Source organism: Brachyistius frenatus, unplaced genomic scaffold (assembly GCF_029030835.1).
Source record: "Brachyistius frenatus isolate BFR_SWC_R1_liver_20210118 unplaced genomic scaffold, ASM2903083v1 Contig_461, whole genome shotgun sequence".
Classification (NCBI taxonomy): domain Eukaryota; kingdom Metazoa; phylum Chordata; class Actinopteri; family Embiotocidae; genus Brachyistius; species Brachyistius frenatus.
In genome coordinates this window covers 101,424-115,000 of record NW_027211060.1, presented here as the reverse complement: position 1 = coordinate 115,000, position 13,577 = coordinate 101,424, and the positions used below count along the sequence as shown (strand labels likewise).

At 44.7% G+C, this 13,577-nt stretch overlaps 1 protein-coding gene across 3 annotated transcripts in view; it reads right to left on the bottom strand.

The window, feature by feature from the left end:
- ebf3a (EBF transcription factor 3a) overlaps positions 1–11,156 on the bottom strand; it is a 27,840-nt gene extending 16,684 nt beyond the window's left edge. For 2 of the 3 annotated variants that reach the window (XM_069687415.1, XM_069687416.1), the window contains exons 1-5: positions 11,073–11,156; positions 10,924–10,979; positions 10,405–10,478; positions 9,393–9,461; positions 1,407–1,488 (exon numbers count right to left, since the gene is read on the bottom strand). In XM_069687415.1, coding sequence (XP_069543516.1) covers positions 1,407–1,488; positions 9,393–9,461; positions 10,405–10,478; positions 10,924–10,935 — 237 coding nt within the window. In that variant the 5' untranslated portion in view covers positions 10,936–10,979; positions 11,073–11,156. The remainder of the gene's footprint in view (positions 1–1,406; positions 1,489–9,392; positions 9,462–10,404; positions 10,479–10,923; positions 10,980–11,072) is intronic. The other variant, XM_069687414.1, reaches the window with a different exon arrangement.
- Between the last annotated feature and the right edge of the window lie 2,421 nt (positions 11,157–13,577).

Sequence of the window (13,577 nt, the reverse complement as noted above, 5' to 3'; positions counted from 1 at the left end):
AGGAGTTACTGTGTGAGACAAAGAGGAGACGAAGGAGATTTTCCTCTAACACCCATCCTCTTCCTGTCTTCTCCTGCTTCCTCCTGTCTCCTCTTCCTGTCTCCTCCTGCCTCCTCCTGCCTCCTCCTCCTGTCTCCTTCTGGCTTGTCCTCCTGTCTCATTCTGTCTCATTCTGTCTCCTCCTGTCTCCTCCTGTCTCCTCATGTGTCCTCCTGCCTCCTGTCTCCTCCTCCTGTCTACTCCTATCTCCTCCTGTCTCCTCCTCCTGTCTCATCCTGTCTCCTCCTTTCTCCTCCTGTTTCCTCTTTCTGCCTCCTCTTCCTGTGTCCTCCTGTCTCCTCCTGTTAAGGCTGATGTGATAACAGCTGATCAATGATTGGAAGATCCCTGGCGGCTGGTTGTCCCTGATTGGCCGTCAACTGGTTGTCGTGGTGAAGTGTCTGATGAAATGAGGACTTCTGATCGTCTTTAGTCAGTTAATCTTCAGAGACATTCAGAGACACTCAGAGACATTCAGAGACACATGATACACTCAGAGACACGAGACACTCAGAGACATTCAGAGACATTAAAAAACATTCAGAGACACTCAGAGACTCGAGATGTTAATGGAGCTACATCTGTTTAATAATTCGCCACTGAAGACATAAAGTCACCTGCTGAAGTCATGTGACGTAAATAACACAGCATGTGATGATTTATAAATCATATAAACTCCTATTTAATAAACAACAGACCAAAGACAACATGTCAAATGTTGAAACTGAGGCATTTCATTGTTTTATAAAATATTTCTGCTCATTTTAAATTTGATGTCAGCATGCAAATCATTGCATTAAAAACACACTATTCTGGAGTGGAAATCACTGCATGGACTCAGAAACACTTGTGAAAACCATCGACTGTGAACACAGTTCATCGCTGCGTCCACAAATGATGTTAAAACTCTCCAAAGAAGAAACCAGATAGAAACATGATCCAGAAACACCGCTGCCTTCTCTGGACCGAGATCATTGAAGATGGACTGAGGTGAAGTGGAAAACTGTCCATCAGATTCAAAATCAGCAGATATTTAACATAAAACAATAAAATGTCTCAGTTTCAACATTTTATATGTTGTCTGACACGTAGACAGGTAGACAGACAGTCCGTCCCTGTTGACCTCTCATATTTTATCTGCAAAGCAATAAGCCTCGGGCTGCCCGCTGCAGTGCATTATGGGTACAGCAGGTCCTCCAAAGCCACGTCCTGCCCTTTAGGGAAATGAATTCATCTGTGTGTGTGTGTGTGTGTGTGTGTGTGTGTGTGTGTGTGTGTGTGTGTGTGTGTGTGTGTGTGTGTGTGTGTGTGTGTGTGTGTGTGTGTGTGTGTGTGTGTGTGTGTGTGTGTTTGTGTGTATGTGTTACCTGGAACCTCCTCATGTCTCGGGGGTTCCCTGCATTCTTCAGACAGTTCTGGTTACACTTCAGGAAGAACTTGAGGAAGAACCTGTTGAGACATTGACCAATCAGATCGGGTTATCTTCTTATTGATCAGCATATCAGTGATAAACGTCTGTCTGTCTGTAGTATAATCTGATGATGATGATAATGATCTTCATCTCTGTGACCCACTTCCCAAACTGGGGGACATATTTGGACCCAAGTTTTTCATAAAGCAGTGTATGTGGGACCTGGAGTTCCCCAGGGCCCGGTTCTGGATCCACAACACTTCTCACAGAACACCAACAGCAGACAGACAGCTGGATCTGTGGAGTCCAGGACCCGGTGGCTCTGGACCAATCAGGGAGCAGGATGCTCTGACGGTGGTTCTACAGAACCAGCATGTCGACCCAGTGAACAAATCCAGAGGACACACTCTGTATCGCTGTCACCTGTAACCCTGAACACAGACACACACACACACACACACACACACACACACACACACACACACACACACACACACACACACACACACACACACACACACACACACACACACACACACACACACACACACACACACACACACACACACACACACACACACACACACACACACACACACACACACTGACACAGTTTGTTCCTTTTCTTGATGTACAACAGACTCAAATGTTCCCCTACAAATATCAATAATCTATAATCAGCTGATTCATGGATAGAATGAATGAATGAATGTCCTCATGGGTTTAACTGTTGGAAACAGGAACAGTGCTGATGAGGCGTCACCTGTGTAGGTGAACGCTCTGCCCTGCACTCAGGTGAGCTTCAGATCAGACGTCTCTTCGGTTTCTGCTGAGTCAGCAACCGTCCCCTTCGATTTCTGCTGAGTCAGCATCCGTCCCCTTCGGTTTCTGCTGAGTCAGCAACCGTCCCCTTTGGTTTCTGCTGAGTCAGCATCCGTCCCCTTCGATTTCTGCTGAGTCAGCAACCGTCTCCTATGGTTTCTGCTGAGTCAGCATCTGTCCTAAGCATCTTTTGGTGTTTGACCTTGTTCCTCTGAGACGAAGGCTATTTTGTTCCTCAAAATGTTTTTCTACAAGCTGAATTATCGTTTTGGTGTCTTTAAATATACGAGAAACACACAAGTCACGCTGACACGAGTGGGCATGGCCAAATGCCTCATTAGCGCCCCCAAACAGCAGCCATGTGGCTACTTTCACCTACATGCACCAAACTCGGTGGACATGTGTATCACACCGAGATCTACAGAAAAGTCTCTTGGCACCATGACCTCAACTCAACAGGAAGTCTGCCATTTTGAATTTAGTGGCCAGTTTTGTCAATTTGTACGTGTTGTACCTTAACGAACTCTTAATATTATTGTTATTGTTATTGTTATTATTATTATTATTATTATATTCTTATAGTTATTCTTGTGATATATTATTATTATTTGTTATTGTTGTTTTAGGTTTTTCTCCATTCATAATTTCCATCTGCTTTCAGACTCGATGAAGTCGTGCTCCTGTTTGTCTGAAGGTAACCTGTCTGTCAGCGTGACCTCTGACCTCTGATCAGCTGCTCTCACACACACACAGACAGGCAGTCTTATCGCCGTGGTAAACCCCCCCCCCCCCTTCCTCCACTCAGCGAGCAGAGAGAAAGTGCGAGTGATCGAGGTCATAAATCTACACGCAGGACAGATTAAGCTTTCAATTTGTTATATGATAAGCAGGGAAGACCCGACACACACACACACACACACACACACACACACACACACACACACACACACACACACACACACACACACACACACACACACACACACACACACACACACACACACACACACACACACACACACACACACACACACACACACACACACACACACACACACACACACACTCCATTACTGCTCATATTTACGAGCAGGAAATTAGGACAGACTACAAATTTATCTCCATGAAGAATAGAAGTCACACACACACTAAAACTGAACACACACTCTGACAGTGAAAACACACACACACACACACACACACACACACACACACACACACACACACACACACACACACACACACACACACGCACACACACACTTTCGGAGTTAATATGCTCTATGAGGTAGAAAATGTAGTTGCAGTGTGAGGAGGAATTATAGTGACGGTAATGTACTGCCTCAGAGAGAGTGAGAGAGAGAGAGTGTGTGTGTGTGTGTGTGTGTGTGTGTGTGTGTGTGTGTGTGTGTGTGTGTGTGTGTGTGTGTGTGTGTGTGTGTGTGTGTGTGTGTGTGTGTGTGTGATTTAGGGGCTGCTGGCAGCTCTGTCTGTTAATCTGATGCGAGTCATTTCCTCTCTCAGGTTCATCTTTACTTTGAAGCAGCTGCTGCTTTTAAAGAGACCCAAACGCTGACTCAGCAGAAACAGCTGCAGATCAATTAAAAACAGATATTTATCAATTTGTTTATTAAAAACCATCAGAACTGATTAAAAAATGTATTTTCATGTGTTCAGCGCGACAAAGGTCACAGGTCACTCTTGCTTCATCAACCAATCAGAGCCAACCAGAACACTTCTGCAGTTTGTCTCTGTTGTATGTGTGTGTTTGACTGGAGGATCAACAGCAAAGCTACACACACACACACACACACACACACACACACACACACACACACACACACACACACACACACACACACACACACACACACACACACACACACACAGCCCATGATTAGCATGACAACCTCTGACCTCTGCTGTAATTGGAGACAAGAGAAACTGTCAGGCAGCAGCGTGCTGCTCTCCGTGTTCTCATCATGTTCTCAGCGTATTCTCAGCATGTCCTCAGCATGTTCTCAGCGTATTCTCAGCATGTTCTCAGCATGTTCTCAGCGTATTCTCAGCATGTTCTCAGCATGTTCTCAGCGTGTTCTCAGCGTGTTCTCAGTGTGTTCTTGTCATGGTCTCTCCTCATCTTCTTTGTTTATGTTTTGGTTTGTGCATCCTTTCAGTGTTTGTTTCTAACCTGTAAGTGTTGTTTCACCTCATCACTGCGTGTTCTTAACATGTTCTAAACATGTTGTCTCTTAAACAGGTTCTCTGTGTCCTTAACATGTTTTAACATGTTCTTAACATGTTGTCTCTGTGTGTTCTAGACATGTTCTGTGTTCTAAACGTGTTCTAAGCATGTTCCATGTTAGCTGCTCAGCTTTAATTAAAGAATCATCCACAACAAGAAACACTGAAAACTAACGTGTGTGTGTGTGTGTGTGTGTGTGTGTGTGTGTGTGTGTGTGTGTGTGTGTGTGTGTGTGTGTGTGTGTGTGTGTGTGTGTGTGTGTGTGTGTGTGTGTTAAGGCCTGTCACTAATTATCACCAAATGCAGTACAGGTTTTTAATAATTATCATCTGTGGCTGGTTTGAGCTAATTAAAGCTATTATGACACACACACACACACACACACACACACACACACACACACACACACACACACACACACACACACACACACACACACACACACAAATACTGCGTTCAGATCAGTGACTGAATCGCGTTATCAGTTGATGACATCACAAATGTGTTCATACTCGTGAACCACCTTCTTGGTTCTGTTTAGACTCCGGTACTGGTTCAGGAGAGGCGGGGCTTCCATCACATTGAGCTCTGATTGGTTCTCAGGTGTTTCCAGGGAGTTCATGTGATCTTGACTAGACTTAGACTAGAACTAGACTGGACCTGGACTAGACCTGGACTAGAACTGGAGTAGACCTGGACTAGATCTGGACTAGAACTGGACTAGACCTGGACTAGAACTGGACTAGACTTGAACTAGACCTGGACTACAACTGAACTAGACCTGGAATAGAACTGGACTAGATCTGGACCAGAACTGGACTAGACCTAGACTAGAACTAGACTAGAACTAGACTAAACCTGGAATAGAACTGGGCTAGACCTGGAGTAGAACTGGACTAGACCTGGACTAGACCTGGACTAGAACTGAACTAGACCTGGACTAAACCCGGACTAAACCTGGACTAGAACTGGACTAGAACTGGTCTAGACCTGGACTAGAACTGGACTAAACCTGGACTAGAACTGGACTAGACCTGGACTAGAACTGGACCAGAACTGGACCAGAACTGGACCTAATGGTCCACATGTGACAGAGGAGACAAGCTCCTCCTACGGTAGCCAGACGGGGTCAAACAGAGACACAGGAATATTCACACTCTGACATTTACTGCTGAACAACTTAATGTCACCTGTCAATCACTGATGCACACACACACACACACACACACACACACACACACACACACACACACACACACACACACACACACACACACACACACACACACACACACACACACACACACACACACACACACTATACACACAGGCCTGGAGAGTCTCATTCTGGGTTTTAGAATAAGTGACATACAGAAGAGGAGGAGGAGCCCAGAGTACCAGGACCAGGACTAGGACCACTGAGAGGATGGTGCCGGTTTGAGTCTGGTTTCCTGTATTTAATTGGCATTTATTTGTTTAATTGTCAGCAGCACGTGTCCAGGTGAATGCAGCTCGGTAAGTCGTCTCTGTTCCACCAATCAGCTGCCGGAAAGGTGACAGACAGGAAATAGTGTCATGAGCAGGAAGTGTTCGTTTTTCTGGCTCCTTCTTCATGCCTGTTCTGATCTCATTTACATATTTAGTCAGGCTCACTAGCATATGTAATTAAGGTTCACACTGACCTGTCCCACACGGGAACCAATCAGAGATCAGAGCCGCTTGTTCTTATTAAAGCTGACTCATTAAATCCTCCTGCTCTCGTTAGACAGATTCTCATTAAGACTTTTCTCGTTAACACTCAGCTGATGGACAGAAGAAGAGGAGGAGGAGGAGGGGGAGGAGACAATTTAAAAAGACTCAAAGTTGAATTTACTGTAGAGAAGGGAGGAAGAGGAGTGAGGAAGATGAGAGAGGAAGAGGAGGGAGGAAGAGGAGAAAGGAAGAGGAGAAACTTCACAGCATTTTAACAGCAGGTTGGCCAACAGGTTGACTAACAGGTTGACCAGCATGTTGACCAGCAGGTTGACCAACAGGTTGACCAACGGTTGCAGAAACAGATGGAACTTCATCATCTGTGAAGCTGAAGGTAAAGTCAATGACGTCATCAGAGCAGGTTAAACTCTGTTGCTGAGTGACAGACAGATGATGCTGTCGCCGTGGCAACCACAGTGTTCGTCGCTAACAGCTCGTTAACAGAAACAGAAACAACAATAAACAAACATCAAAACAAAACATGCAAACACAGCTGTCACTCAATCTGCGTGTGTGTTGGTGTGTATGTGTGTGTGTGTGTGTGTGTGTGTGTGTGTGTGTGTGTGTGTGTGTGTGTGTGTGTGTGTGTGTGTGTGTGTGTGTGTGTGTGTGTGTGTGTGTGTGTGTGTGCGTGTGCGTGCGTGCGTGTGTGTGTGTGTGTGTGTGTGTGTGTGTGTGTGTGTGTGTGTGTGTGCGTGTGTGTGTGCGTGTGTGTGAGACGGAGAGACCTTTGTACTTAATTAGTCCATCTGATGCAACGTTATGCTATATCCTGAAATATCAAAAGTGTGTGTGTAACAGTGTGTGTTTGTGTGTCTGTGCAACAGTGCGTGTGTATGTTAGTGTGTAACAGTGTGTTTGTATGTGTGTGTTTGTGTGTGTGTGCACTGATAAACACATTCATTCCGTTTTTTAAATCGATAATCAATAGCGATCCGTCACTACCAGCGACGCTTACTGACGATCAATACACACACACACACACACACACACACACACACACACACACACACACACACACACACACACACACACACACACACAGTTACACACACACACACACACACACACACACACACACACACACACACACACACACACGAGACACCTTTTAAATGGCAATTAGAAGGAGGAGATTTATCTCCTGCTCCTCTTATCCTCCTTTTTTTAATCTGTCGCTCCTCATTAAAGGAAGAGGAGGAGAAAGACGAGGAGGTAGGGAGGAGGAGGAAGAGGAGGAAGGAGGAAGAGAAGGAGAAGGAGAAGGAAGAGGAGGCAGAGGAGGAAGAGAAGGAGGAGAAGAAAAAGGAGGAGGAGCAGGAGAAAGAGGAGCAGGTTGTTAAGTCAGAGTCTCGCTGATGAACAAGATCAATACATCACCTGTAACACCTCACTGTCAGGACACACACACACACACACACACACACACACACACACACACACACACACACACACACACACACACACAGTTACACTCTTACTTTGTGTTCTGTAGTGTTTCTCTGTTAATTAACTTCTGATGACAGACGATGTTGAATGATGCGTGTAGCTCAGTGAGAGATTGACAGATTGACTGATTGATTGATTGATTGATGGATTGAGTGTGTCAGTGTATGTGTGTGTGTTAGAGTGCGTGTTGCTGACGGTGCATTCAGGGTCCCCCTCTCCTCTCCGGTCCTGTTTCCCAGGCAGATCAAGTATTCATGTCTCCCTTCATGTCCCTGAGGGCCTCCACATTATTCTGCTGTCAGTCAGCTGACACACGGCAGGTAATGAGATTCCACCTGGAACAGACCTGCTCACTGAATCACACCTACGCCGCCACATGATTGACAGCACGTCGTCCTCCCATAATCCCACGCTGCACACACCTGAGACCCTCGGAGGGAGGAGATCAGACCCCAAAAATTCTCATAGCAGGTATTCAGAGAAACCTTCATCATCATCATCATCATCATCATCATCATCATCATCACCATCATCATCATCATCCATGATCCATTCTTCTATTCATTCAGAGAGTTTTAATCTGCATTTGTTGACGCAGCGATGAACTGTGTTCATAGACGATGGTTTTCACAAGTGTTCCTGAGCCCATGCAGTGATTTCCACTCCAGAATAGTGTGTTTTTAATGCAGTGCTGCCTGAGGGCCCGAAGATCACCACCATCCAATATTGGTTTCCAGCCTTGTCCCTTGTGTTCAGAGATTTCTCCAGATTCTCTGAATCTTTTAATGATATTATGAACCGTAGACGATGAAATCCACTAATTCTTTGTAGTTTTACGTTGAGGAACATTATTCTTAGATTGTTGAACTATTTTCCAACATAATCTTTCACAGAGTCACGTTACTGATCTGTTGCCATGGTAACCTCATTAGTTGTCAGGTGTTCCACCAGGTGTGTTTTTTTTTTAATCTTTTGTTGATCCTGTCCAACTTTATAGAGACGTGTTGCTGGTCATATTCAAAATGAGCAGATATTTATTGTAAAACAATAAAATGTCTCGGTTTCAACATTTGATATGTTGTCTTTGGTCTATCTTTAATTAAATATGTTTTTTACATGATTTACAAATCATCAAATTCTGTTTTTATTTACTTTTTTGGAAACATGATTGTCATCAAACTAACACACAAAATCCTCAGAAACACTGACGTGAAATCTGACAAAACACTAACTCTATGTCCATCACACACAAACACACACACAAACACACACACCAACACACACACACACACACACACACACACACACACACACACACACACACACACACACACACACACACACACACACACACACACACACACACACACACACACACACACACACACACACACACACACACACACACACACACACACACACACACACACACACACACACACACACACACACACACACACACACACACACACACACACACACACACACACACACACACACACACACACACACACACACACACACACACACACACACACACACACACACACACACACACACACACACACACACACACACACACACACACACACACACACACACACACACACACACACACACACACACACACACACACACACACACACACACAAAGGCTCCGTTCAGGTGTGTTACCTGTCGATGATGACTGGGTCTGACGGCGTCTCGTTCCTGTTTCCGCAGCTCTTCTTATCACAGCAGCGACTGACACAGAAATAAAAACCATGACGACCACAGAACAGGTAACAGGAAGTAAACTCAACCGCGATCAGGTTCTGATCAGGTTCTGGTCCTGGTCTCAGGTCTCCGGTGTGACTACCACGACCAGGTGTGAATACCAGGACCAGATGCGACAACCAGGACCAGGTGGGACAACCTGAACCAGGTGTAACTACCAGGACCAGGTTTGACTACCTGGACCAGGACCAGGTGTGACTACCTGAACCAGGTGTGACTACCAGGACCAGGTGTGACTAACAGGAACAAGTCTGACTACCAGGACCAGGTCTGACTGCCAGGACCAGGTCTGACTACCAGGACCAGGTGTGACTATCAGGACCAGGTCTGACTGCCAGGACCAGGTCTGACTACCAGGACCAGGTGTGACTGCCTGGACCAGGACCAGGTGTGCCTACCAGGAACAGGTCTGACCACCAGGACCAGGTGTGACTACCTGAACCAGGTGTGACTACCAGGACCAGGTGTGACTGCCAGGACCAGGTCTGACTACCAGGACCAGGTGTGACTATCAGGACCAGGTCTGACTGCCAGGACCAGGTCTGACTACCAGGACCAGGTGTGACTGCCTGGACCAGGACCAGGTGTGCCTACCAGGAACAGGTCTGACCACCAGGACCAGGTGTGACTACCTGAACCAGGTGTGACTACCAGGACCAGGTGTGACTACCAGGACCAGGTCTGACTGCCAGGGCCAGGTGTGACTACCAGGACCAGGTGTGACTAACAGGACCAGGACCAGGTGTGACTACCAGGACCAGGTACACTGGTATCCGGTCGTTCTGGTCTTAGACCAATTGAACACATGGTCCAGGTAGACCTGTGTAGACCTGGTCTACATTTGAGGGCAGGTGTGACAGTTACAGGTTGATTCGGACCAGAACCAAGTCCTGGTTCAGAGTGTTCTCACCTGCACATGATCTCATGTGTCAGCAGAACTCGGCACATCTCCGGGTTCTTGTCCTGACCTTCATAGATGATCGCCTGAAACACACACACAGGTATGATGGTGTTCGTTCACCTGTGTGTCATCCTGTGACGTCGTGTTGAAGAGTTTCAGCAGAAACAATCGAAGCTGTGTTCCGTTAGGCCTCCTCGTTAGCAGTTAGCTGTCAGAGGCTAATCATGTGATCTTTTATTACATCTGGAACCATGAAAAGCTTTTTTCAGAGATCAGGCAACGCCTGCCGGGCTCGTTAACAAAACACTAATTACGACACTTGTTAGATTTAAATGCTGCTGGTTTCAATTAGTGTCACTGAGCAGCAGGGAGACCTCAGAGACAGTTAGCAGCCCCTACAGGCTACAGTCCTGTTAACGCCCCCTACAGGGTACATCTCTCTGATTGATCGGCTGGCTGTTATTAGTTTTTAATGTGATTAAACGATCATTGTTATTGATCATCTGTTTGACACCTGAGCGGTCATACCTGTTTGGTCATGGAGTCGATCAGCCGGACGTAGAGGTCCTGCTCGGTTCTCACTCCTGAACACAAACATGAAGGTTCTGGTTATTTTAGATCATCTCGGTGATGAAGAACAGATGAGGAGCGCCGGGTCAGAAAACGAGCACACCCACCATTGCTGTAGAGCAGCTGCAGCTTGTAATGAATCCCGTTGTTGGTCTTCTCTCCGCTCGGCTCCTGAAACACAGTGGTGAATAAAACAAACGTGTGCTCGTCCTGAGGGTGCGTTTGGTTTCCACACCTAGTCTGACCTGAGAGCTCGAGCTGGGTTTGGATCTGTTCCTGTTTCAGCGCGACCCCACCCGGCTGAAAACGCTGTGTGATGGAGCTGCTTGGAAAGAAGCGTACCTGTCAGGGGTCTTCATGGTTGTCATCAAGTGTTTATCTCCACCCATCCGATAAAAGCAAGCTGGGAAAAATCATGTGATACTTTGTGTTTTTCTACCCATAGTTCGGCCTGCGGTGTATTTGTAAAAACATGTCAATGATGATGACAAACCTTTTCTTAAAAATCACGTTACGAACCGGTTGACCCTGCCGGTCGTACAAAACACGAAGTTACAAACGGAGGCTGTTTCTCAAAAAGCTAACACCCCGCTGGAAAACAAACCGACAAAGCAGTTCAACGAATCACTAGAAGTGAAACAGAAAACTTTAAATCATGAAAATAAAAATATGTTTCCTGTTGACATAAAAACACGTTACAAACCGTTGTAAAAACACGTTACAAACCGTCATAAAGACACGTTACAAACCGTCGTAAGAACACGTTACAAACCATCGTAAAAACACGTTACAAACCGTCATTAAACCACGTTACAAATCGTCGTAAAAACACGTTACAAACCGTCATACAAAGACGTTACATACCGCCGTAAAAACACGTTACGAACCGTCGTAAAAACACGTTACGTACCGTTGTTAATACAGGTTACAAACCGTCATAAAAACACATTACATACCGCCATAAAAACATGTTACGAACCGTCATAAAAACACGTTACAAACCATCTTAAAATCACGTTACAAACTGCCATAAAAGCACGTTACAAATCGTCATAAATTCACGTTACAAACCGCCACAAAAACATGTTACGAACCATCATAAAATCACTATACAAACCGCCATGAAAATAAGTTAGGAACCGTCATAAAAACACGTTACATACCACCGTAAAAACACGTTACAAACCGCCATAACATCACAATACAAACCGTCATAAAATCACTGCAAACCGCCATAACAACACGTTACAAACCGCCATAAAATCATGTTACAAACTGCCATAAAAACACATTACAAACCGCCATAAAATCACGTTACAAACCGCCATAAAAACACATTACAAACCGCAATAAAATCACGTTACAAACCGTCGTAAAATCACGTTACAAACCGTCGTAAGAACACGTTACAAACCGTCGTAAAAACACATTACATACCGCCGTAAAAACATGTTACAAACCGTCGTAAAACCACGTTACAAACCTTCATAAAATCACATTACAAACCGCCATAAAATCACTACAAACCGCCATGAATTCACGTTACAAACCGCCATAAAATCAAGTTACGAACCAAACACGTTACATAAAAAACACGTTACAAACCGCATAAAATCACTTTCCAAACCGCCATAAAAATAAGTTACAAACCGTCATAAAAACACGTTACATACCGCCGTAAAAACACGTTACAAATCGTCGTAAAAAAACGTTACAAACCGCCATAAAAACACGTTACAAACCGCCATAAAATCACTACAAACTGCCATAAAATCACTACAAACTGCCATAAAAACACATTACAAACCTCCATAAAATCATGTTACAAACCGCCATAAAAACACGTGACAAACCGTCGTAAAAACACGTTACAAACCGTCATAAGAACACGTTACAAACCTTCGTAAAAACAGGTTACATACCGCCGTAAAAACATGTTACAAACCGTCGTAAACCCACGTTACAAACCGTCATAAAATCACGTTACAAACCGTCGTAAAAACACGTTACAAACCGTCGTACAAACACGTTACAAACCGCCATAAAAACACGTTACAAACCGCCATAAAAACACGTTACAAACCGTCGTAAAAACACGTTACAAACCGTCGTAAAAACACGTTACAAACCGCCGTAAAAACACATTACAAACCGTCATAAAAACACGTTACAAACCGTCATAAAAACACGTTACAAACCGTCATAAAAACACATTACAAACCGTCATAAAAACACGTTACATACCGCCGTAAAAACACGTTACAAACCGTCATAAAAACACGTTACAAACCGTCATAAAAACACGTTACAAACCGCCATAAAAACACGTTACAAACCGCCATAAAAACACGTTACAAACCGTCATAAAAACACGTTACAAACCGCCATAAAAACACGTTACATACCACCATAAAAACACGTTACAAACCGCCAACACGTTACAACCGCCATAAAAACACGTTACGAAACATAAAAACACGTTACAAAAAACAGGTTACATAAAAAAACACGTTACAAACCGCCATAAAAACACGTTACATACCGCAGTAAAAGCAGGTTACAAACTGCCATAAATACACATTACATACCGCCATAAAAACACATTACAAACC